This window comes from Epargyreus clarus, unplaced genomic scaffold (genome assembly GCF_041222505.1).
Source record: "Epargyreus clarus isolate Ecla_fem2 unplaced genomic scaffold, WU_Ecla_fem_2.2 ptg000023l, whole genome shotgun sequence".
Taxonomy (NCBI): domain Eukaryota; kingdom Metazoa; phylum Arthropoda; class Insecta; order Lepidoptera; family Hesperiidae; genus Epargyreus; species Epargyreus clarus.
The window spans coordinates 3,940,582-3,968,423 of NW_027332230.1; the positions used below are offsets into that span (position 1 = coordinate 3,940,582).

Consider the following 27,842-nt stretch of genomic DNA (forward strand, 5'->3'; position numbering starts at 1 on the left):
GAAAGGTAACTAATAGAAGTGTAATGACGATCGTTTGGTAAGTAGCAGTGACACTTGGATTAAGACACGAGACAGAAGAACGGGCCACATAGATACTTACTTTGAAGGTTCATTTACAACTACGGTCATAGGACGTGCCAGGCACGTGCATGCAACTTATTACCATTACCTACTTGACAACTACCTAATTGATAATACGTGGATGACACTTTTCTTACCAATGTTCGGTCTATTTTGCTGCTATATAGTTGAATGTCTTTGCTTAATACGTAACTGTTTTGCCTTCTTTAAAAATAAATAACTTTTTCTTTTTCAATATTACCGACCGTATGACGACCGATTGATTTCTAGTATTTAGGCCAAATTAAACCTTTTGCAACTGTTGACTACGTCCGTTTGAAAATCAGTGGAATCAAAACTAAGGACATTAGGTATTTGTATGTTTGTCCCTGTAGTACCGGGACCAGAATAGGTCTACGGTATCCCCTGCCTGTCGTAAGGGGCGACTAAAAGGGGCTTCCGGGGTTGCAGGCAGCAACATTGGGAACTCAAACCGTCCAGCAAGCGACCCCGGGAAGGACAGCGGTTTGTATGATCGCATATCGCTGTAATCACCAAGGGATGTGAAAGGAACGTAAATTGCTCGCCCCAGGGCAGAGCCCGATAGAAGGGCATCGTGTTAGGAGGACTCCAGTTGTGTTCCGTTGGAAATCCCGGAGTTCTCCACCAAACGCCGAGGATGGCCACTGAGTTTTTGTGCGGTAAAAATCCCACACAACCCGGCGTCACTCCCATGGCGTCGAGTACCTTTTGAAGGTTTCCCCCTCGTCAACAAAAAAAAAGATATTTGTACGTTGACTCTACTGCACAAATAACAAATTTCGCTTATGTGCAATGTGGTTGCAAAAATTGCATATTTAATATTTAACTTACTAAACAGATTTAAAAAATACCAGTAAACTATTCTTACTGCTCGATTTATGAATGCGGATTTAAGCAGATATTGCAATAAAAAACCTTTTAATATGGCTATTGCTCACTGCACTTTAGCCGCCACAGCGGAACACCGAACCTGTCATTTTGAAAAACAATTTCACGCTATAAAACTGGTTAAATTCGGTCACCCACAATGTATGCCAAATTTAATTTAGGCCGATATTGGTCACGCATATCCCTGTATAATATTTAAAATGACGCGTACCTACCACCTATTCAATACATAGCGTGCACGTAGAAATAATTCAATTCAATTCTCTACAATAAAATCAAATGTCCCACATTTTCCCGCTCTATGCAAACGCAAGAAAGATAATAATATGTAGTTATGCACCTATAGTACAACAGTGGCAGTAACTATGCGTACAAGATCACAGTTTCTAATATCATAGATTCTAATATGAAATTCCTGCGACAGGTACAATTTTGCTATAAGTGTACGTGTTTGTAAAGTACGTGTAAGTGTAAAGTCCATATTCACTTTATATTAATGTAATTATAAGTGTTTATATACATATATATACATTACATATATCAATATTATTCCAAGACTATTGCTAAACCTAGATCCGGATCCACATAGGTAAGTCTGCACCAAAATCAAGATGGTAGGTAGGTGGTAGAACCCTTTGTGGTTAGACTCCAGAGGCACCACTGCAGTGTTAAGCGCATTGACTTTTGGATCGAATAGAACCAATGCAAATAAAATATATCTTTTTTTTTTATAATATAGGAGTAGCAGACGAGCATGCAGTCCACCTGATGGTAAGTGGCTACTGCCGCCCATGGACATCTGTAATCAACCCCAGATTGATTGGATTAGGTATTCCTACCTGAGGTCGGCCACAGATGCGCCGCTACCCCTGAGGACTAAGCTGGAACGCCTCGGAAAAGTCTGTCTCCCTTACCACACCCTTCAAACCGGAACACAGCAGCGCCTAACACTGCTGTTATTAGGTAGAAATAGGTGTGGCGGTGGTGCCGCCGGAGTCGAACCACAAAGGGTTCTACCACCTTCAAAATAATATAATAGTGATTTATTATAAGTGCATGCACTCCACCCTATGATTAATGGCTACTGCCGCTCATGTGCATCTATAATGCGTTGCTACCCCTGATGACTAATTTGGAACGCCTTAATTAAATCCGAAACATTAAATGTCGACTCCGCATTTTGCATGATCTTTATCATGATCTTTGCCGTCTCATCCTTGCTTGGTCCGACTGAAATTAACTGTTGATACTGATTGCTGAATATTGTTGTTTTCAGATTTAAAATAAAAATAAAGTATATTCTGAGATTAAGTCTGACCACGTTCCTATTAGTGATCGAAGCTGACCACCGACCTAATGTAAACTGTCCTGAAGCGCATTGACGTTCAGTGCGCTTAACAGTGCAAAAGATGGCGCGGATTTCGAAAAAATAATCAAAGCCTTTCACATGCAACATTCCGTTTGCTATGGAAACTTCTATATTTAAATTGTATAATACATTTCAATGAAATGCCAAAATTTCATTATCACGTTAAATCACGTATTATAGACTTTTTAATATATTTTATTTTATTATAGTCTATTTAGTACAAAATTTTTGTTATCTGTATTGTACCAATTGTACCTGGCGGATGCGTTGCTTTGTTGTTGATCTTGTCGACAGTAGACTAAATTCAGAAACCGCAAGTCGTCTCATATTTTGTGTGAAAACTGTAATGGAATTGAAATTAAATATTAAACTTTACTAAAAATCAGAGACGAGCGTGATGCGCCTTACATATTATATTTGTGCCTTAGTTGTTAGTGCAATTTTATATACATAGACTCCATGAGTGATTATAAAGAAACTCATTTGTTTTCATTATGACGAAGCGGCGGAGGATAGTTCAAGCAGACAAAATTATACAAAATGTTGTTCATGTATTTTGTTTGTTGATGTTTTTACAGCTGAAAGGTGATTTTAATGAGAATATAATGCAATACCTGTTCTATATTAACTTCTTCGTTGGTTAATGTTTCTGTTTTTGTAGGTTATTATTCAACAACTAATAATCCTGTATTACTGTATTCGACATCTACCGATATAAGGATAGCGAATACGTCGAAGTTGGGCAAAGTGAACGCTATCATTAAAGGTCTTGAGCAAGGGTCTGCAGTAGATTTTTTATACAGAAAGAATTTAATATGCTGGTCCGACCAAACCGCGGAGTTAATACAATGTATGGAGTATAATAACACTCATACCGGTGATAAAGTAAGTAAATGATCACTACAATATTTTGTAAAATGTTGCTTGGACCGAACTAGTATTTAATATCTCATATGACTGCAGCAATGCACCAGCCCATAATTGGTGTTAGATCATAGATATGCATTATATAGAAGGACTTTATAAGTTCGCTCCTTGATAAGATTTTTCTAAATCCTTACCAATTCTCTTGTCAGTTTATCTTATTCCATTACTGAAATAACGTAAGACACTAAAAAATACTTTTGTAAACTTCCCATAGAAGTACATTTGTACTGTAATGATTAACATGTATATAATAATTTAGAAACAAGTAGTAGTGACAAAAGTTATATGATTTCATCAAAAGTATTTGAATTCACTGAAATAATAACATATCTTTGAATTCACAGCAAAGAATAGTATCAGAAGGTCTGATTACACCAACCGGCATAGCAATAGATTGGTACACTGATAAAATATATTGGACCGATGGAGAAACTAATCGGATAGAAGTTATAAGTATAGAGCACAAATATAAGAAAGTATTATTTTGGTCGGAAGTAGACTTAGCTAGGGCTATAGCAGTTGTTCCAAAGGATGGGTATGTATTTACATTTTTCACAAAAAAGACATTCTACACCTACATTGATACCTTAATTCGAAAATCAGCCAACTCCCCTTGTTGTCAAAATTGCTTTTTTATTTATTTTGATTTCGTTCAATGCCATTTACTATCAAAATAAATTAAAAAAACATTTGTCAACTTCCTATTTTCAATTCTTATAGAATTCTGATTTTATGAATGTTTATATATCTTTTCATCTGACTGGGGATAATATTATTGAAGCATATGTATGGTTGTCTCATTCTTTGATACGCCTCACAGCCCAAAGAGCTTTACATATAACATAGCCTTAAGAAGTTGTTGTTGGATTCATCTAAATTGTGGGAGGGTCATTGTGTACATTTTGAAGCAGTTGGGAGTTTTGTTTTTATCATAATTCACTAACTTGTTTTATCAATACTCAAAAGTATATAATATTGATAGTGTATAAAAATGATAATAGATAAAATGTGAATATTATGTTTTCAGGTTAATGTTTTGGACGGACTGGGGTGAAATCCCTAAAATAGAGAGATCTGGAATGAATGGAGATCCTTCTACTAGAAAAGTTATTGTTAAAGAGAATATTTTTTGGCCAAATGGTATCACGGTTGACTACACTAATAACTTAATATACTGGGTTGATGCGAAACTCCAGTTTGTTGATGTAATAGATTTTAATGGTGGTAATAGAAGAAGGGTGGTCAAAGGAGGTTTAGAATATCCATATGCTCTTGCCATTTTTAATGATAAACTCTATTGGACGGACTGGAAAACTTGGTAAGTAATTTTTGGAATAGCCTGGAATGGGACCTCCATATTGCATTATTTATTTATTGGTTGTTTAGGAGCCAATGTAGTGGTTTATGGATAATTGTTAATCACCCCACTGGTATGACACACAGTGGCTTACAGGTTCAATCCCCAGCCAGGCTTCTGAATAATAAATTGTCTCTGGGTGTTTATATATTTGTCTTGTGTGTGTCCATAGTATGACACAGGAAACGTCCTAGGGGTATAGAAAGCATTATTCTTATTATTTTTGTGTTTCAATGGCTGCCACTGTACAGATAATTTGAGAAGTGGCAAATATGACCTCTTTATTTATTATTATTATTATTATAATTAGATCTTCTATCCACAGGGAAATCCATACATGGGACATATCAACAAATGGTCCGATCAAAAACCTCATAAAGTCAGACCCGGTCCCTGTAGACATCAAAGTGTACGATGAAAGCAGGCAGATGGTGCCCCCTGGTGACTATCCCTGTAAGAACAATAATGAGGGATGTTCCCACTTGTGCCTTTTAGCTCCTACTGCCCCAGGTATGTAAAAAAATGTCTAATTTAAGGGTTATGTATTTTTAGAACCTCAGTATTAGAACTCTCAGAAGTTCTCAAATGTGGTAGATCCCTTTCTGGTTCATACCACATACCTTTTCTTTATATCAATGTACTTATCCGAGACTTTCCTCCAAACATAGTTCTCAGATAGGGTCTACTTGAAATCTGCAAGTATTTTTATGTAAATGAACCTAAATGCATCTATAACATCTTTGTATTTTATATTCCAGGTTATGTATGTGCGTGTCCTACAGGCGTGAAACTAAAGGAGGGTAGCAATACAACTTGCTACAACAGCCCCCAGTCGTTACTGTTGGTGGCGCAACGCTCAACAATCTCCAAGATATCACTGGACTCCCCCGACTTCACGCCATATACACTGCCACTGAAGGATCTCAAGAGAGCCTTAACTGTTGATTTTGACCTTAAGACTGAGTACATTTATTGGGCAGATAGCTTGGTAATTAGTGTTTTGAACTTATTTATATTATTTGTATACTCCTACAATAACTAAACCTATTTGTTAAATCAATTACTATATATAAGTATGTTAAGTTTCAATAAGAAATTTGTGAAACATTGGTATATTTTATTATTACTAATAGCCAGTTCTTACATATATCTGAATGTAAGATTATGTCAATACCATGTAAATTTATACTGTATTATTATTTTATGTATGCAATTTATATTCCAGTCCAAAACAATATCAAAAGCTCGTTTAGATGGCAGTGAACAATCTGTAGTGATACACAGCAGTGGAGTACCAGATAGCATAGCTATTGACCCAATAGCCAGGATTATCTACTGGACAGATCCCGTGTCTGATACTATTACAGTGGCAAAACTCGATGGAAGCTCAAGAAAGGTAAATGATCTATGTTTTATGGCTTCTTAGTTCTATATCTGTGATATAAGGTCTTCTTCGATCTAAATGTAGAATTTGGCCTGTGTTAGGAAAAAGGTGTATGTATTGGTTGAGTTACATTGACCTGCAAGGCAAAGTCTAAGCGGATAGCCCCATAATTATGTAAGCTGCCGTAAGCGCCAAACTGCTAGTTCGCTCTGAAGTTGTTGCAAGCAGATGTAGTCATCGCGCTGACCAAGTGCGTATTAGTAGACTTCACATACCTTTGAGATTTTATTTTATAAACGGTGAAGGAAAACATCGTGACGAAACCTGCATGGTTTCCTAATTCATTCCTTCATAATTAATTTCTAATACGCACATAAATTTGAAAATAAGAGGTGCGTGTCTGGGATTTGAACCTCGGACCCCTCGATCGAGAAGCCGCGTTAGAGTTAGAGAGTTAGAGTTGAGTTATGATAATAATAATAAATAACAAATTTTGAAAACCCGCTCTATAATGTACGTACATGTACTAATGATTCCAAAAATCGTATTATTTCGGCAATAAATTCAGTATTAACGAAAACAATACTATCTTTTTATACCTATTTTGAATTAAACGCGAAAACGCTCGCGGGGGTCATGGCGTCCGTTGGTGACGTCACATTAGAACATCCCATACAAAAGTTCAAGCAATTCAGTGACATACCCAAAAATGACGTCATTATTTTATACTTTTATTTCATTGAAAATATAATAAATCTTGAAGATTTTTTTTTTTAAACTTGGTCATTTTCGAGAATCTTTTCAATATATTGTTTTTATTCAAATCATTTATCCTTTGATTTTTTAATACTGTCATTATGCCCATTCCCCATATTGCAGGTCATTATCCACGACGAGTTGTACGACCCACGTGCGATAGCGCTGCACCCGACCGCGGGCTGGATGTTCTGGTCGGACTGGAACGAGAAGAAGCCGAAGATAGAGCGCGCCAACCTGGATGGCAGCGGCAGAATGCTACTCTTCTCTGAGAAACTCACCTGGCCCAACGGGATCGCCTTAGATACCGTCAACAACAAGCTGTATTGGGGTGATGCCAGGACGCATAAGATTGAAGTAAGATATGTTTACTTTCATGTTCCAGAGTTTAACGTCTCACATATTCTATTCTCGCAAAGAATTTTTTTATATAATAATACGGAATTATTTTATGTAATAAATACCTTTGAAGTCCCATGTATCAGAGCATTCGCGATACCGGTCTCTCAAAGAATAAGTTGATCGACCTTAGTTTAATCCTCAGCCTTAGTCAAAATGACATCTACAGTTCTGTTCTAGGTCTGCTTTAGTTTTCAAGTAGGACTGATAAGCAAATATATTAAGAGCTGTAGAACATGAAACAAAAGTTTGAAAAACATAACAACCATAGTTGCTCAATGATTCAAAATAGTAATTTCATTTTCAGGCCTCCAATATGGATGGCTCGAACAGGCAAGAATTGCACAACAGTGATATACTGCATATATTTGGCCTAACTTTGTTAGGACAGCACCTTTACTGGACTGATATGCAACGGCGAACCTTGGACCGCATAAATAAGGACACTGGTGAGTTTTTTGTATTTACACATATGATTAAAAAAATATGGGTAAGACTGTTTTTAAATGGAATATACAATTTCCTTTGCTGTAATACAAACAATAGAGGAACACTTCATGGCTTGAATGTAGTGACAATAATATTACACTTATTTCTAATTAATCAGAATTGTAATGGGTGTTACAATATAAGGGTTTACTAGGAGTGCATAAGACTGGGGGTTGTACCTCCCTCAAATAAGCAAAACGCTAATGATTACCACTAACTATACTTAAACCTCTTGTGTTGCTAATATGTGATATAACATTGTGTGTCTCATTGTGAACATGTGTGGTATACATATAGCTATTACTTTTTAGGTGGAGAAAGGCAAGCAGTGGTGGAACAGATGGCTAATATGATGGGTGTGAAAGCATTCCGACTCGGCGAGTCGTTGGGTTGGAACAGATGCTCCGACAACAACGGAGGCTGCTCGCACCTGTGCTTCAATCGTCCAGACGACTATGTGTGTAGTTGCCCATTGGGTGAGTGGTCAACAATTGGACAATGGTCTAATGAACAATATTACAGAGACTTTTTTCGCGTGGACTCAGAATATTATGCATATTATACAACACCATGTATCCATCAAGTTGTTTTATCCATCATCGTGAAGATATGGACTATGAATATATTGTTGAAGCATTGAGATGAATGTTGTGTTTTTGATTTGATTCAAACACGTAAATAAACCAATAGACAACAGTTGTAGCTACTTTTTTGAAAATATATTCAAGTGACAATCTTATTATAATTATGTATAAATTACCTCAAGCGGACTATGGATGGGGGCGGAAGGTACGGTCCGCCCCGGGACCCCGATCCTGAGGGGCCCCCAAACACAATGAAATTAAATGTGTATAAATCAGTGAAAACCACTGTAGATTACCCTAATCAAGCATAACTAAATCCTCTCCCATTATTAGGTCTGGAACTTGGAAATGACAAGAAGACCTGCGTAGAACCAGAAGCATTTCTCATCTATAGTCGCAAAAATGTGATCGGCAGGATTAGTATTGAAAATGAAAATAACGACGCCATTTTACCCATTAAAGATTTGAAAGAAGTCAGGTAAGAAACATTTTTTTGAATAGAAATTTAATGAATAAATTTTGCTCAAATTTTAGCCAAGTTTAACTTATTATGTTATGAGCATATTTGTGAAAACATTTCTTTTCCAGTGCGTTAGCTGTTCATGTATCTGGTTCTAAACTATACTGGTCTGACAGCAAGATGAAAAGTATTAACAGATGTTCCATAGACGGCAGTAATACTGAAAGGATTTTGGAGTGGACGGGCTTGGTTGAAGGTATTATTGAAATTAGAACGTCACTATTTCTTAAAATGTACATAATAGATATATTTTATGTTTATTAATCCATTCGTGATTGTTTCAGCTTTTAATTATTCCACTCACCATTTTTTTGTCTTTTGTTGGGCTACACTTCTGTTGATATTCTTATTATCAACAAATAAAAAATTAAATTTTATTTTTTATAATGTTATGGCTCTCAATTAAAAAAAAATAACTGTCTTTTTAGGATTGGCAATAGACTGGTCTGGCCAAAACATCTACTGGACGGACACGGCAGCCCAGCGCATTGAGGTAGCGCGTCTCGACGGGTCCAGCCGCAGAGCTCTCATCTGGCAGGGTCTCAAGAAACCTAAAAGCATTGTACTGGATCCTAGAAAGGGGTAAGCTTATGTACCTAAACTTTGATGCTTAATGGTTCGAGACAATAGGTATTGGGGCATTTCACGCCAAGCGGACAGGAAAAAAAAGTGAGGTTCTGAATTTTGTTCATATTGGGGTCAATTATAGTCTTAGTGGATAGGAATGAAAACGTACAATATTATTTTTATATAGTGATTAATTGTCGAGTTATGAGTTATGAGTTCAAAGAATGGTGAAAATTGAAATCATGATTTTTTTAAAGATTTTTTTCGTACATTAAAATAACTAAATAAAGTATGTAATTTAGCGGTTTTTATAGAAAATTGATTGAACTTCTTAACAGAAAAATATATTTTGAAAAATAAATAAAAATACACGTCCAAAACCGGAAGTGAAATTTTCAAAATATTTTTTCAAAAACTTCGAATATTTTTTTTTTTATTTTTTTTTATCCTAAAATATAGCCAAAAGTATTATTATAAAAATAACACATCATGAAAAAAATACAAAATAATTAATTAAAATAATACTATAATAAAAAGAAATTGAATAGGTTTCTAATAATACACTATCAATCAATTCCTAAACGTTACTCGGCAGCGTTGGATAAAAAGATCTACTACCTACTACTACCCACGTTTTAACGATAAAAATATATCAAAGTGACATCATAAAGATGGAACCTATTTCTCCGATAATATTGCTAATTGTAGAACTTGGTATTGCTCATATAAATAATTAAAGTTACATGTATCAATTAACTGTTGCGGTTAACTTCTTTTTATATTTTTGTCTTAGCAGAATATTCGTAACCATTTTAGTTTAATAAAATATTTTATAATCTATATAATATTGTAAAAGTCGTTAGGACATATAATTTCTGTTGTATACAGGGTGAAATAGAAGCTTTTCCTATAATTTGTCATTTAATCCCAGAATTTAATCCGTATAAGGGACACTATCCGATAGTAGAAATATATAAGGTGTGTATTTTTTTTTTCAAAATGAACTGGTTCGATTCCCGTATATAGGGATATTTTAAATAATTCGCCAAGTACGGGTCAAACTCGCACATGGAGGCTTCCGTACCACCAGATGTTTACTATTTTATAAAAATAAGTATAATACTTATTTTCCGGTTGTCTTTTAACCCTTTGGGTACGGAACCCTAAAAACTAAAGATGCAGTATTAGTTTTTATCAATATCGGCCTCGTAACTTCTTTTAGCATTTTTCGCTAATCCTTATAGATTCGGATTTGGAAAATTCACCCTGTTAACCGATTCGTTGCGGATGGCACGGCTACCGTGCCATGATAATTTCTTTCGTGTGGCGTTAGGCACGAGAACCGTGTCATGTTGAAATTGATGGTAACTCCTTCAAATTAAGTTTTAGGGAGATCTACCCAGAACAAAACTATATTAATTTTTCACGTGAATCAAGCTAGTAGCCTTCGTTTCTGGATATTATACGATTTTAAGAGTCATAGGGGTAATCAACCTTTTTGAAAATTGAAACGTGCAAAGCTAGACGGATCGCAATTTTTTTATAAATTGTTAAAATTCTGCACTATTTTAAACCACAAACAGTTCACACAAACATGTCATACGTTGAAATATTCCACAAATTGTATTAAATCGCTCCTACCTACAATTCTTAAACGTTATTAATAATGTTCCTATGCTTGATGTATAATTATTTTAAAATCAAAATGTATTTTCCTAATGTAGATTTCCAGTGTTCTGAGTGTTCCCAGTCCTCTAAATATGTTTGCGAATTCTTTTCAAACATTTCGTCATCATAGTCGAATTGAGTTTCAATTTCTGTCTCGGGAATGTATTTACGCTTACGCCGTAATTCTTAAACAATAAATAGACAATAGATAACCAGAATATAATGGCAGAATTTAGCAAAATGTTATTTTATACTGACAATAATAATTGTAACTGACTACTTAAGTTTGATTATTATTACATTACATGACAATATCTAATAACTACTTAATCAAACTTGGTAAATTTTCATTTGCATAGTTTAAAATACTTGAAATTTGTTACGAGAAAAATCAAAACAATTTTTTTAGACCTAAAGGTTTAGCACACCTGTATTAAAAAAGCAACTTACCCTCCATTTCCAAAAATACACCTATTTTGCCCCTTTTTAACACTTGAAACAACGCTCCTTGCCGTCCACGTTAGATTTCGAATGTAAACTAAGAGTTTTTAGGCTTAGAATCACGTAAAAATGACTAAAACACTGGTTTCTTTTCCGCATGGCTGAAGACACAGGAGCCGTGTCATTTAATCGTATGGCGCTTGGCACGGCAGCAGTGTCACGGTATTTTTGTTCAACGCCACAGCTAGAAGTTTGAAAATTTGACATCGCAATGAATCGGTTAAAATATATTTATCCTGTCTTTAACCCTGTTTTTTTCTTACTTAAATAAAAAAATATGAAAAAATATTTATAACGTGTTTTTTGCTCATATTCTTTCTCCGGAATGCGAAATCAAATCCAACTTGCAAAAAATCCTTTTACGTTAAATGTCGCCTTTGATACAGTAGTATATCGCTGTTTGTTTAAATGATGACTTTACCCATTCGTACAAATGCACTAGAGAAATCTACTTGGAGGTATCTGTAGACTAGCACGAGTTGCAAAATGTTTGAGGTTTCCTCCAAGGTCATGACAGGTCCCTTATCATGAGCTGTTGCATGAAAATCTGCATTGGTATTAAAATGATCTTTATGATAAATCAGATTTTTAAAAATAGACAACATTTTATAAATAGGTTCAGTAAGCTGAATCTATTTTTAAAATATTGTGAGGCATCATCGGTTCTGCTTTATTTCAATTCCATTTATATGATAAAAAAAACAGAAGTCAGGACTATTCTTGCTCGTGATTTCAATGAAGGTTCAATTTTGGGTATCAGATGCATCATAAAGGCGATTTTAATACGAATGTAGGGGAACATTTTCATGTAACAGCTCATGATAAGGGATTTGAGATGACCTTGGAAGAAACCTCAAACGTTTGGCGACTCGTGCTAATCTACAGATACCTCCAAGTAGATTTCTCCAATTCGTTTACACGAATGGGCAAAGTCATCTTTAAAACAAACAGCGATATACTACTTTTTCAAATGATTTTTTGCAAATTGGATTTGATTCCGCAATCACTATTTCAGGAACCAAAAACTGGCATGCTTTTATTCCAACAACCGAAGGCCAGCTTATAAAAATAACTAGTTCTAGTATAGATTAACATTGTAAAGTGGTTAACATTATAAAATAAGATCTATTATACTATTACGAGTATTATTTAATTATTCTACTGACAACAAACCAATACGTTACCTCACGCTCTGTGCGACACGCATGTACATTAGTTTACCTATCTCCCTAACTACTGGAGATCCCACGATAAAACTTCTAGCGTATTTTTAATATACTTTTGGCTATATTTTAGGATAAAAAAAATTGAAAAAAAAATGGTCGAAGTTTTTGAAAAAATATTTTGAAAATTTCACTTCCGGTTTTGGACGTGTATTTTTATTTATTTATCAAAATATATTTGTCTATTAAAAAGTTCAATCAATTTTCTATAAAAACCGCAAAATTAAATACTTTATTTAGTTATTTCAATGTACGAAAAAAATCTTTAAAAAAAATGATTTCAATTTTCACCATTCTTTAGAAGCTCATAACCCGACAAATAATCACTATATAAAAATAATATTGTACGTTTACATTCCTATCTACTAAGACTATAATTGACCCCAATATGAACAAAATTCGAGACCTTATTTTTTTTTCCTGTCCGCTTGGCGTGAAACGCCCCTATTATAACCAGATATAATCATACAATAGCCCATTACTGTTTTATTTTATATTCATGATTCTATAAAATAAATTTAACGTGTGCTTTATTAAGCGCCTTCTGCCATGCCATTGGAATCGTAATTTTCAAGATTTGTTTCGTTTAGTTACATGTACTGGTCGGAGTTGGGTTCAAAGTGCATCAAGCGTGCGGCGATGGACGGTTCGGGCGCCGCGGCGCTAGTGGAGCAGGTGGGGCGCGTGCACGCGCTGGCGCTGGACGGCGAGCGGCGCGCGCTGTGCTGGGCCGCGCTCGACCCCTCCGCCATCGCCTGCGCGCGCCTCGACGGCACCGCGCGCGCCCTGCTCGTCGACAACATCCCCATGCCGTACGCGCTCACCATATACGGCGATAGGATATATTGGGGCGATTGGAACACTGGTGAGTTTGTATGGTGTTGTGTAATGGAATTGTGTTGAACGGCGTGTATAAGTAGCATCCTTATTGTATTACACTAAAACTGAAATATATGAAATTATTTTTCTTCTTGTCAGTATTGCTCACAGATATCGGAGGTTGAAGTGTTGAGGAGTTTTAGTAGTATTCGAGATTTTGTCCCATAATTTTATAGATTTTCTTAGACTGATATATTTACCTTTTCTTTACCCATCAATAAGTTTTCCCACTTTCCCTTCGTTTTTAAACTATGTTTATAACGCTAGTTTTTAAATTAAAATGTACTATTGGTTATGTCGTATCTAATCGGGATGCCCAACAACGCATTGCAAAGCGACTCCATTTTTTATGGGATTAGATCGTGAACCATCACTAGAGCTGCATCCAATGCCTCCGTTCGGTCGGTTCCAGGCGTGATAGAGTCGGGCAGCGTGCGCGACGGCGGTTCGCGCGCGCGCGTGCACGGCGGGCTGGACTACATCTCGGAGCTGCACGCGGTGGCGCGCGCGGCGGGCGGCGGGCGCGGCGCGGCGCAGTGCGCGGCCGACAACGGCGGCTGCGCGCACCTCTGCCTGCCGCTGCCCAACGCCGACTACCGCTGCGCCTGCCCCGCGCACTACAGACTCAACCGCGACAACATCACCTGCAGCGGTAAAGCCCGCTCCACATGTTTTTTTTTTATAATATAGGAGTAGCAGACGAGCATGCAGTCCACCTGATGGTAAGTGGCTACTGCTGCTCATGGACATCTGTAATCAACCCCAGATAGGATTAGATATACCTACCTGAGGTCGGCCACAGATGCGCCGCTACCCCTGAGGACTAAGCTGGAACACCTCGGAAAAGTCTGTCTCCCTTACCACACCTTTCATAACGGAACACAGCAGCACCTAACGCTGCTGTTATTAGGTAGAAATAGGTGTGAGATTCTCGTGAGAATGTCGAACGGGCTTAACACTCACGCTCAATATGATATTCCTGATAAATAGTGTCGCTATGGGACAAAAATGACAAAATTACTTCTTAATAACTAAAAATATCGGGACATACCGAACATTAAAATGACTTTGAGATTATTGCCAGGACAGCCTTTAAAAATATTTCAATGAGAATAATAACATTATTTTCATTTGACAACTTGATTTCATTTATTTTTTTTATTAATAATTGCGTAACAAAGTCGCTATAAACTACGACTAATCAAAAAGACAAGCATATGCAACCAAGAAACTCGTCCTCGAGTATTTAATGTACTTGGCTTCCCAATGCGCCGATTTGTCTAATTTATGCTTCTTTGTTATTTACGACTGAATATTTGATTATTGAATATTTATACAATTACATACATTAATTAATTGAATTAGAAATAAATTAATAGAAGTTGGATATAATTATATTTACCTCCCATACACAAAAAGTTAAATAACTTTGAATGTATAATATTATTTTATATTCCAGAACCAGAAGAATACTTATTGTTCGCTCAGAAGAATTCTATCGGTCGAATACTGGTTGCGAACAACGAATGTTACGATTCCATCATACCACTCACTGGACTAAAGAGTGTCAGAACTATTGAATACGATCCTATTAACAAGTGAGTACCAGTGATTATTAAATAACAGTTTCCTTTTGAGTTGACCTTGCAGTGTCTAATTCGGTTAATCGGTTGACACGACCCATGAAAACGGTCCATGGATGTCCTAATCGATTTGTACTTCGTCTTTCGATTTTGTACTTCAAAAGTTTTCCACAGTCACATGGAAATAATAACTATATTTAATATATTTAATAATCGAGTATTTTTTTAATTACAGACACTTATACTGGATGGACGACGAGTCCCATTCAATACGCCGCGTGGGCATCACGTACTCTACTACTTCGGTGGCGACAGACTCCGCGACAGTAGTTAGCGGGCTCTCGCGGCCGTTCCACATGGTGTTGGACGTACTCGGCCGCGCGCTCTACTGGACCTGCCTCGACACCGACTCTATCAATGCGACGTCCATAGAGAACAACTCGTCGGTTGGCGTCATCCTGCGCGGGGAGAAAATGATGCCGCGATATCTCGCCTTTCATCAAACTAAAAGGTGGACTTATTTAATTTAATTCACATGATATGCAAATCTAATATTGATTATAATTCGAAGGTATTATCTATATGTATAAAAAATAATTGCTGTTCGTTAGTCTAAAACTCGAGAACGGCTGGACGGATTTGGCTAATTTTAGTTTAGAACAATTTGTGGAAGTCCAGGGAAGGTTTAAAAGATGAGTAAATATGAAATATATTTCATAAATAGATTCTGAGGCGGTACAAAGTTTGCCGGGTCAGCTAGTAAGATATATTTTACATAAAAAGCCAATTGTCTTTCCAATAGTAATTATTAATATTTGATTCGTCGCTCGGACAAACAACTGTTTCGGCGTTGTAGCACTATTTCTTTTTTATGACACTTTCAGTTCGAAAGTTTTTGAGCGAAAACTCAAAGTTTAAAGTTTATAAGACGGCTGCTGTTGTCGAGAATATATTTTTAAAAGAAGAAGCAATTTCAGATTGTTAGTATGGAGCGACGCGGGTCTAGGGACGATAATGCGCTCGAGCGTGGACGGCACGGCGCGCACGGAGCTGGCGCGCGCGGCCAACGTCACCGCGCTCACCGTCGAGCAGGCGGGCGGCGCCGTGTACTGGGCCGTCGCGCGACAGATACACGCCGTCGATCTCGACGGAAGTAACAGGTATTTACTTACTTATTGGGTTACGTTATTTACATATACAGGGTGAATTTTTCAAATGGGCCTTCAGGGCCAAACCCGGAATTATAAGGATTAGCTAAAAATGCTGAAAGGAATTACGAGGCCGATTTTGATAAAAACTTAAACTGCATCATTAGTTTTTTTAAATATTTTTTTCCTTAGCCGGGAATCGAACGAGTTCATTTTGAAAAAAAATACACCCTCTATATTATTCCTCTATCTGATAGTGTCGCTTATAAGGATCAATTTCTGGGAAGTAATGTTATGCAACAAATTAAAGGAAAAGGAACATTTTGAAGAAAATACATATTTTTTCATAAATGGGCATACTAATCCTTAAGGATTATATAACAAATGATTTATGTATAATTCTTTAGAAACATACATAAGTCCTACCATTGAAGAATTTGTTGGTTAATTAAGTAATTATTCGATGTTATGACCATGACATACGACTTAGTGTGAGAAAGTAATAGTTTGGCAAATAAGTTACCGCCGTCTTTAGGATTTATTTTTTAATAAAAATAGATAACTGATTAAATAGTAAATTCTTATTGTTTGTTGTTTACAACTTCGTTTCAACGTTAAATATGATTTTCTATATCTCTTTGTTTACTAATCACTCTGATTTGACTCGAAAAGTCAATCTCGCAAATTGTCAAGTTTACATCTGTATTAAACAAAACTCCGCCTATAGCAAGTTACATCTATTATAATGGTCCTGAAAATAACCTTAATTAAGTCGGACATAAAAATATAAATTCTTGGAGAACAAAACGTCCGCATCCGATTGATTTGAAACATTGAGCCAAAATTGATGAATGGCGGGAACTTAACTGCCAAATTAATATGAAAAACATATGTATTTTCTTAAAATTGAGGTTTTTTCTTTAGTTTGTCATTTATCATTACTTTCCAGATCTTGATCCTTATAAGCAACACTATCAGATAGTGGAATAATATAGAGGGTGTATTTTTTTCAAAATGATTTCATTCGAGTCCCGGCTAGGGAAAATGTTATTTTAAAAAAGTAATGATGCAGTCCTAGTTCTTATCAAAATCGGCCTCGTAATTCCTTTCAGCATTTTTAGCTAATCCTTATAGTTTCGGATTTGGCCCTGAAGGCCCGTTTGAAAAATTCACCCTGTATATGTACAGAGAATTGTGAAAATAAATTTACAGGCCTACGATTTTTTTAAATAAATAACGGACAAACATGTTATGTAACAATTAATCCATTTGGCTTGTTATAATGACATATGTTAGAGGCCTATATAAGGTTAGCCATACATTCGTAGCTGCTACTCCTTAGGACTACAAGGAAACGTCCCCCTTTTCACACCTCTTAATGGAACACAGTGGTGCTAAATGCTGGTGCAATAGACACTGCCCTTATTAGGTACAAATAGGTGTGGTGGTGCCTCCGGTGGCGAACTGCAGGGAGCTACTCTCACTTCGTCTACCAATCTACACCATAACCTCCGTTAACTGTTCGGCAGGCGCGTGGTGTGGCAGGGCGGCGCGGCGGCGTCGCTGGCGGCGTACGGCGGCGCGCTGTACTGGGCGGGCGGCGGCGCCGAGCGCGCGCTCATGCGCGTGCCGCTGCACCGCCGCGACGCGCCCGCCTCGCCCGTGCCGCACATCGCGCGGCTCGTCGCCACGCTCGCCGTGCACAAGGTCGATCATCAAATCAAACAAAATAATCATTTTCTTTTTTTTAGTGATTTCTAATAGGCCTTATAAATTATGTTATTTGTGTACCCAAAAGGGTCGAATATAGCGCGCTTTATATAACCATATGAACACCTGTGTACGAGGCAAATCGTACATTCTGTTGCGCCAGCAATTTACGTGAGCCGCGTACAGGCACACTACTTACAGTACTCACTCATAAGCAAGACATGAGTAGTCTGCATATCAGAGCAGATCTGGAAGTCCCTAAATTATCAGCAATAAATCACTTAATTAACATATCAGTACCTGTTCCTCCCACCAACATTACACAAGAAGATATCAACCAGCATAAAGAATCGTTAATTAAAATTCAAAAGCAAATTAACGAGATGAAAGAAACTGTGCCATTGTACAGTGATATTAACAACCATGATATACATCATTATGCGGTAACGTATGTCATTATCAGTGTCATTACCATAGTGGCAATTATCTGGGTGGTAAAGCGTCTTCGGAAGAATTGTTCGTCAGCAGCGGTGACATCGGCGGCGGGGGAGGCTGCAGGATCAAGTCTGCAGTCCACTTCCCCTCGATGCGAAATTGACAATCAGTGTAGTGTAAACAATCAGTGCAGTGTAAGTGGTGGTAGTGAAAACAAGCAGTGTGGTGTTAGGGCTCCGCGGTACAATTCTTACTCCGACAAATCAAACAAATATACGTCACCGGCTTTTCGTGCAGTGTACGTTGTCGGTGACGAAAGTGTTAGGTGTAACTCATTATAGAATTAATTTCATATATTATATCAATCCATCTACTAACAATAGTAGATAAAATATATTGTTCAATCACCTTATAGCATCCCATCAACACTAACTCATCTTTTGCGGCGTGGGAGCATGTACGAGGCAAGTCGTACATTCTGCTGCGCCAGCAATTTACGTGAGCCGCGTGGTTATTTAATTGTTACCAAAAGGTTAGTACGTTCGTTAGCACCAAGGCGATCGCGCGTGCTCACTAATCATACATTAATCAAGCTCCATGTAGGATTAGTAACATCAAGTAATATCAAGGACATTAAATCTTTAAATACATCCACGCGTTTAAATTAATCAACACTAAATAAAAGAGTGTAGCGGTCAACCAAGGACCCCACAACCTGTAAGACCTATGTTCACAAATAAAGAGATTTGATTTGGCATATCACACTTTAATTTCTTACTGCCCTAGCCTGTCGTATTTCGTGATGTGTTAAAATTAATGGAGGCATGAATTGAAATGAATACAAAAGTGAAGGAATGAGAGCATAAAATTGAATGAACAATGTTGTTGTGGTGCTTCAATTTGAAGATTGATTGATTTTTTTGGAACAAATTCGAACCATAACTTATGTTATATGCTGCAAGTTGGGTTCTTGTATTGGTGCAAGAATAAAAAACGGTCTTCGGTTTGAGCAATACAATAAATGTTCAATAAAATTGTAACAAAATGGTGAGACGGTCGAGCGTGCGTCTATGCCGAGGTATGTTCGCGCACTGGCCCTCGCGCCGCCGGTGAGGTCAATGCTCCCGGTGCGCGGTCGTTGGCCTCCGTCCCCGCGCCCCCTTGACCCGCTACTTGCGTAGACACAAATGAAAGCAATAAAACGTGATGTGTCAGGTGTCCCGCGAGCACCCGTGCTACGGCGGGCGCGCGTGCGGCGGCGCGCCGGGCGCGTGCGCGGCGGGCGGCGCGTGCGGCTGCGCGCTCGCCTGCGCGCCGCGCGCCGCCTGCGCGCCCGCGCACTTCCCGTGCCACGCCGAGCGAGCGGACGCGCACTGCATACCCGACAACTGGAGGCAAGAATCCCGTTAATATACACCTCGCGATCTGTATGAAGCGCTATTATTATCTTGTATTCATTAGGAAAGACTGTTTGCCGAATTGTCTACAACACAATAAACTATATTTATTCCCCTTAAAAAACCGACAGAAATGTAACTGTGTATATTGCAAATAAAAAAGGTGTAACAGGAAATAGAACATATTGTTTTCCGGAAGTTCACGCTTTATGTCTGACAGTCGTCAAGTTATAAAAAAGGCAAAGATAACCTTTTTGTGCCAGCAAACATATGTTTAAAATAATGTTAAGTAATGGTTTAAGTAAAATTTGGGAAAATGGAATTTTAAGTACTTTTATCAATATTATATAAACACTATTAATATGTTCTCAAAATGTAATCTTATACTATCTTATCAGATACTAGAGAATCTGCCTTTCTCTAAGGCAATAAGTGAACAGTTTTAAGGATGATAATATTAAAAATACCATAATTGTTAGGCAGACAGAGCTTAGAGCAGACATTTAATTGATAAGGCGTTTAATGTCTGCTTTTAACATATGTATATCCTGTAGTATACGTACTAAAAGTAGGCTTACAAATAAAAAATGGAGGTCAAAGACCTTGACTTTTCAAACAATAACAGTAGGAAAAAGTGATAAATTTATTTCAAAATGTTCTCTCTGTCACTTACTGAAATATTTTGTATGCCAGGTGCGACGGGCAGGTGGACTGCCCGGACGGGTCGGACGAGGGCGCGGCGTGCGGCGCGTGCGCGGGCGGCCTGCGCTGCGCCGACGGCGAGTGCGCCGCCGCGCTCGGCGCCTGCGCCGCGGGCGCCTACTGCGCCGCCGCGCCGCTGCCCGACGCCTTCAGGTCAGTCAATCCTCACCATGATATAAGTTTTGAAGGTGATAGAACCCTTTGTGGTTCGATTCCGGCGGCACCACCTATTTCTGCCTAATAGCCTGCAGTGTTAGGCGCTGCTGTGTTCCGAAGGGTTTGATAAGGGAGACATACTATTCCAAGACGTTCCAGCTAGTCAGCTAGTCCTCAGGAGTGGCGGCGCATCTGTGGCCGACCTCAGGTAGGAATATCTAATCCTATCTGGGGTTGATTATAGATTGGTATTTCGAATTTTTACCGAGAAAAATACCTGGAATCATAAATAAATAAATGTATAGGACGAAGGAAAATTACATACGAATGATATTTAGCAAAAGCTTGTAGAAAATTAACAAATTATAAATACAGTTTTCATTACTACTAATTTGCAACTTATTTATTATAACTTGTTAATTTTCTTATTATTTTTCACTAAAACAAAATGTCAATCAACCTCTCGCCAACTAAGGAGTCGCTCCTTATGCAAAGGCTAAAATATAATATTTACAATAAAAAAAACTGGAAGAAAGTCAGACGTAATTAAAATACTGTAGGCGCGTAGCCCTTACGTGAAGTGTCGCCCATCGCCCCTATATATAATTCAAGAACAGGGCCGAGTTACATTACTGTATAGATTCTTATTCTGTGTCCGTCCCACGCTGCTCTCTATGTGAAGTCGAACTTCTTTAGTGACGTTTCGATAGTTGTGGACAAGAATTGAGATTAAAGTTTTCGGGTTGCGCAACGTTGGGTGATGTCACGCGTCAAAAGAAAGTGATGCGTGTAGCAAAAGAAAGTGATGTATACTACTTTGTATTAGTTGCGATTCTTTTACTGTACTTTTGCTTGTAATAAAGAAATTAATTAGTTCAAGAAATCGTTCGGGTTTTTTACGGTATTAGGTATATTAAACTTTCGGCCACTGATAAACAATAACAAATTGATTCAGATTTTTTGTTTATTTTTAATAATATTGAATATTTAACTGTTTAGATGTGACGAGAGACTCTGCTTAGCGCCACGACTACTGTGTGACGGCCACCAGCATTGCGAGGACGGTACCGACGAAGCGCCCGCTGCTTGCGGCTACGTCCAGAAAGATCAAGTGAGTGTTCAATTATCATAATGTCAGTTCCTGATCGAACCTATGCTTGCGAAAATATGTCGTCAACTAATTGTTGCCTTTCTGCAGAATGTAAAAGCCAAAACATACTCTAACACGCTGGCCAAATGCGGTAGCTCCGGTGCCATCGGATTTGATCTAGTCGGATCGGCAAATATCTCAATGTGTACTTCATTTTTGTTTTAGTCAGAACCATAATTTATGGACTTTATGAAAAAAAAATAACTTTATCCTAAAATAACTATGCCATGCTTAACTATCGTTATATAATAATAATGTGTTTTAGAACATTTTTTAATAAATGTAATGTATTTTTTAATTTTATTCGGTTAAACGCAACATCGTAAGTGTTATAAAATATGTTAATGAAAATAAGTGAATGCGTTCGGCATAGATAAGTATTGATATCTTACCGTCTTGTAATGGAAGGAATGAGGAAGGAAGAATTTTAATGGCTTAAACGGCTGACAATTCTGTCAGCCATTTAATGGTTGTCATGGTATAATTTACGCGGAACAATACCGACATGCGCAATAAATGGTGCAAAAACTCGAAATCGAAGAAAATGTGCAGCGGAGTAAATGATCTAAAAACTTTTTTCTTTTAATATTTTTCAAACACGAAAATAGATGACAGTGACAATTTCAATTGTCAAAGTGTTTCTTTTTGTAAACATTTTCTTGTTAGGAGTGAGTAAACTTTACTAATGTATGGTATAAAATGTGTGCGTGCGCCAGGTGGTGGGCGCGGCGAGCGGCCGCGCGCAGCTGCTGGCGGCGCTGGGCGCGGCGGCGGGCGCGGGCGCGGCGCTGGCGGCGGCGGGCGCGGCGCTGCGCCGGTACCGCCGCGCCGCGCGCCGCCCGCCGCGCCCGCTGCCGCTCGCGCGCCCGCTCGCGCCGCTCAAGCCGCCGCCGCTGCGCGCGCGCGTGCCGCCCGTCATCGACTCCGAGTGAGTAGCGCTTGCATTTTTTAATTAACTAATATGCACGATATAGTTGTTAAAATAAATGAAGTTTTATCATGTAATAGAGTCGGTGCATGTCTGACGGAAAATGCGTCGCGTATTATCGATCGCGTTACGCCAGAACAGAATTATATAATAAAACATTCAACCTTTCACACCTAACCAATGATGCGTTAGTGCGTCGAGCATACGACGTCTATTCCGTTTCCGTCAACCCATATCAGCCGGTCGGCCACGTGCCACGTGTATTTTGACATTTTTTTACAAGGCAGGACAAGACGCGTGACAGGTCTAATTTAACTGAACAGACGCGACCGATGATACGCTCGACACATTTTCCGTCAGAAAAGACCTTAAAAACCATGTTGTTCTAAAACGTACATCCTGATAATAACATTTTCTTTATAATATAGAAGTAGCAAAAGTTCACCCAGTGGTTAGTATCTATTGTGGACTATGGACATATTATGTAATCGACTTCAGATGAAATTTGATTTTTGCTTGTAGTCAGCCACAGGCTCATTAGTACGCCTGAAAACTTAAATAATGCCTTACCACACTCTTCAAAGCGAAACACAGATTTTAATACTTCTATTGTAAGACAAATAGGTATGTCGGCTGTGCCTCCAGAGTCGATCCACAAAAAGTTTCTACCACCTTCAGATTATATACACGTAGGTGACTCAGTGAGAAAATCCGTTAATACAAAATATATGTAACATTATGTAACTACTCACTATATATTACATTTCTCACATAAGCTAAACCGATTCCTTATCTGTCGACGCAGGACGACAGCTTCCGCGTCCGCGTCAGCGTCAGCATCGGACAGCCTGTGCGGGCGCTACCCGCGGCCGACGGCCAACCCGCCGCCGTCGCCGGCCACGCTGAGCGGCGGGCGGCGGCGCGCGTACCGCCACTACCGCGCCAGCAACCGGCCGCCGCCGCCCACGCCCGCCTCCACCGACGCGTGCGAGTCGGAGCCCGAGCCCGCCGCGCGCGCGCCGCCGCCCTCGCCCGCGCCCTCGCCCGCGCACTCGCCCGCGCTGCTGCTCTACTGAAGCGAGCCTACCGCCACCCACTATGAAGAACCCTGTTAACGAAGACGCCTACGTCGTTTTTTGCAACGAAATTACGCATTTATGCTTACGCGGCCTGCGAGGTCGAAGCTAAGCTAATTGTGTAATACGTGCTATAAAAGTGTTATAGGTAGGCCGGTCGCGATACTCAGACAGCATCCAACGTAGCTAACTACCACAACAACCAGACTAATATGTATTTGTAGGGGATTGTTGCGAAGTAGTTTTAATCTTAACTTAATAGCATGGATTTCCGCAAAATAACGCCTGATACAATTAACTATACAACTACCAGAGCTATGTTAAGCTAAGTAATGAAAATCAAGTTATCCTAGTGATGGATGGTTTTCAACCATCCATCGCTTACCTACTTCTAACCCTCTGGTCAAAAGGCACCCTGTAAATGATAACTAAAATAAATCGTGCGGCTTTATATCAAATGTTAGTATTAGAAAATATAAAATAAAAATCTACAGATTTTTCGGTGATTAAATCCAAGACGCAGCTGAAAGGTGGGTTATAATTTTGACGGGTATGGATTAAGTTAACGTATTGTATATATACGTCTAGATTTATGGAGAAACAAAGCTCACACAAAATAAGACTAGCTTTTTAAATGACGTCACGGGAATGAGCCAGCTTAGTGTGCCTTACAATATTACAATACAGCCGTGCATAAGCTTTCCGGGCAACAGATCAATAAAATTAGCAACAAATACTTTCATTTCTACTTATTTTTTAACTTAACTGAGCCTGACTGTCTACCTAGATTTGCATGGCTTTTACAACGAAAGATAACTGAATGCAACGAAAAAATATGACTATTATGGCAGCAATACTTCGCAACTTACACGTCATATGTAACAGAAGACAAAGGTTCAGTATTATTGGTAGCTACCAAATTAGGTAACGACGCGCATCTATGTATAATGTTTCAAAATTGACTTGATTACATGATGAAGGGCCGTTTAATTTTTTGTGCACGAATTTATTTACAAGGTAGCTTTATTGCGCGCTATTTGATCTGATCACGTGCGCAGACGACAGATTCAACGCTCTGCAAACATGTCCCAAACTGCAACATTTACTGTGATTAATCCCTCATATATGGTAGCTAACGAATATATGAATGTAATACAATGGTTTATCATTTCGAAATGTTATCCAATTTTATACATGTTGTATTGCCTAATCTCTACCGTTCTCCAGTTTTCTTTGGTAATCAACAGTAAATATTCGCCGAGTAGCGACGAATACGAGCTTGGAAATAACTAACTCTGATGTATTCTATACACGCTTCGAACGCTCGTCCGTTCGCCTTGCGTTGCGAATCAAAGGATTATTCGTGCGCGGTATTTCATTATTGTTCAGCGAATTTGGCGTATTCTTTGCGATAATCTACTTTGACGTTACAGTTAACTGGTACATTTAAAAAAAAAGTCGAATGACTTCAAGCTTCGGTGATAATTATTTTCTTACTTGTCAGTCAGGGAAATGTTCCTGTGTAGAAACATCCAGTTTTTTCGCTAGATATTTGTCTCAGAATATCAAATATGAATTTGGTGCTATATGACTGTTCGTGCCTCAATAATATTAATGAAATTAGTTACTATCTATCCTGTATATAAATTAGATTAAGTTTTAGCACGTTCTTATTGTACATAATAAGTCTTTATAATAATGTTTTAGATCTTCATAGATGTAATATTAAGTATTGTGATTGTTTGTACTATTTTTCTCTAGTTAAATGTTAACTCTAGTGACGTACTTGAAATTGTTAAAACTCCTATCGCACATTTCTTGTATTTTAATGTTAAATATAATATATCGGTAAATAATATTTATGCGAATCGTATTACATTTTATTCATAACTCTTCATTCAAATTAAATGTTGAATCTTTAATGAATTTCGCCAAAATTTATCGGATTGTCGAGCTTGAAGGGCGAGATTAAGAGATAAGTTGCTTTTACGATTATGTATCGATCGGCCCTACTAATTGCTATAAATAAACTGATGTCCCGTTTTGAGTAAATAAATGAATAGTGACGTAAATCATGATCATTAGAATATTATACTGTATTTAAAAACTAGTACAATACAATATAATATGATTAATATTTTTTTTATTATTTATGCACACACAATACAGATATAAGAAAAAAGACAAATACATATAAAGATAATATGTACAAAGGCATTATTTGGCATAAATTTGCTCTGATCTTTATATTTTTATTACCTGACGATTTAAAACAGATTATAAAGTTACGAACACAGATATTTTGTGCAGTCATAGATGTGGACGCAATGCTGTCACAATATTCTTTGTATGATAACCATTCATTTCTATTTTCTAAACAGTTGTATTAAACCTGCTTCTATTTACTTAATTTATTATTGTACCATTAACCATTTAAAGAAATAAGTTCATACTATCAACCTCTTCATAACATAAATAAAATTTTTGTTTACATTGTATTTTTTATGAAAGAGTTTTAAATCAACCGTCATAGTGTGTCACAGGTCTGTCTCATTGTAAAATAGTACATTACAATACGAGGACGAAAAATTTTTTTCTGACAAGTGTGAGTTTGCAGGCCGAGCCGCAGGCGAGGACTGCAATCACACGAGTCAGAAAAACATTTTTCGTCCGCGTGTTGTATAAAATTTTATATTACGGGGTCGGAAATGGGGGTTTTGCGCACGCGAAGCGTGCGTAAAACGTCAATTTACGCACGCCGTGATATAAACTTATTTTTACATCGTATAATATGGTTATCTGTAATAAAAGTGTATTTAATATGAATATTATTTATTATGTACACATGTATGTTTGGTCACAAACAATATTAACATATTTATTGATAATTATATTATATTTTTTTGCTAACTACTATCATTTGTGTAATAATTAAAAATGACTGAGATGTTTTATAATAAAACTTTTGTACCTGTTAAATGTGCATTTTATTAAAACACTCATTAATGTTATGAATTTATTATGTTGTAGTCGCTAACTCTACGTGTTCTCTACGTGTTTCTGGAAACAGATATGTGTGTATGTGTTGTCAGCTTTATGGGCAATTTGTCGATTAAAGAATTTTACTACGATCACGACCTTAAAAAGTAGAACTTACGAAAGAGAGGGTAAGTGTACGAAATGAAATAGTAAATATATATCTCGGAAAAAACACGAATTAGGACATCAAAGGGACACGTCAGTCAGTAATTCAGTAATAATAAAATACACGTTATCATAGTCAGTCCTTCAAGTATATAGCAAAATAACCATAGCGAGGGCTATCATAGCCTATTGAAACAAATAGCGATCAAATGCGTTAATTAGGTAAACCGACAGTTTCGCATTGGAGATGTGACCGAATCAGTGTCTCACGGTAAACTACCCTCATTCTCGAATACGACTGTCCACATGGCGCACCTTTTTTAAATAAAAGTGACGTCACGGCGTCTACCTGAGGTACAGGTACTAAGATAATAAAATTAGCAATCTTATTAAAATAACGATATCGATATCCACGACATAATATATAAATAATTTTGGTAAATAGAACTGCAGTATCAAAACCTGACTTGCTTTGCAATATAAGTGTGGAGAGTGGTAGATAACTTTATAGTTTATAGTAATATCAGCAGTGTTAAGCGCTGCTGTATTCCACTTAGAAGGGAGTTTTGACAACCTAGCAACATTATATATTACATGATATATATACATGACTAGTGACGCCCCCTGTCACTCATACAGAAAAGTTTGACAGTGTGAAGTAGCAAGAGCATGCAAGATGGGACTTCATACCATAGAGTATTATTATGTACATGTTATAGAGAGGCAACTCTACATATTTTTTGTCCCCCCTAAAGCGCCCCTAGTGGCCTGCCCCAGAACTACTCATGGGTTTACATACA

General features: G+C 37.7%; 1 protein-coding gene across 1 annotated transcript; it reads left to right on the forward strand.

The window, feature by feature from the left end:
- Positions 1-2,625: 2,625 nt before the first annotated feature.
- arr (low-density lipoprotein receptor-related protein 6) lies at positions 2,626-26,070 on the forward strand. Its single transcript, XM_073086182.1, has 25 exons — positions 2,626-2,944; positions 3,021-3,244; positions 3,631-3,821; positions 4,314-4,604; positions 4,969-5,153; positions 5,402-5,631; positions 5,869-6,039; positions 6,907-7,140; positions 7,490-7,631; positions 7,983-8,147; positions 8,589-8,733; positions 8,844-8,971; positions 9,204-9,357; positions 13,325-13,599; positions 14,026-14,265; positions 15,073-15,211; positions 15,432-15,707; positions 16,174-16,356; positions 17,874-18,051; positions 19,705-19,883; positions 20,580-20,741; positions 21,744-21,855; positions 22,611-22,799; positions 23,062-23,073; positions 23,599-26,070. Exons 1-25 carry the CDS (start codon positions 2,854-2,856, stop codon positions 23,896-23,898), a joined length of 4,596 nt encoding a protein of 1,531 aa, XP_072942283.1. The 5' UTR covers positions 2,626-2,853; the 3' UTR covers positions 23,899-26,070.
- The last annotated feature ends 1,772 nt before the right edge of the window (positions 26,071-27,842 follow it).

Coding starts and splice junctions, on each gene's coding strand:
- arr (XM_073086182.1), top strand. CDS start 2,854: ATGACGAAGCGGCGGAGGATAGTTCAAGCAGACAAAATTATACAAAAT. Junction 7,141..7,489: donor CCAGGACGCATAAGATTGAA/GTAAGATATGTT, acceptor TTTCATTTTCAG/GCCTCCAATATGGATGGCTC. Junction 20,742..21,743: donor CCGCTGCCCGACGCCTTCAG/GTCAGTCAATCC, acceptor TTAACTGTTTAG/ATGTGACGAGAGACTCTGCT.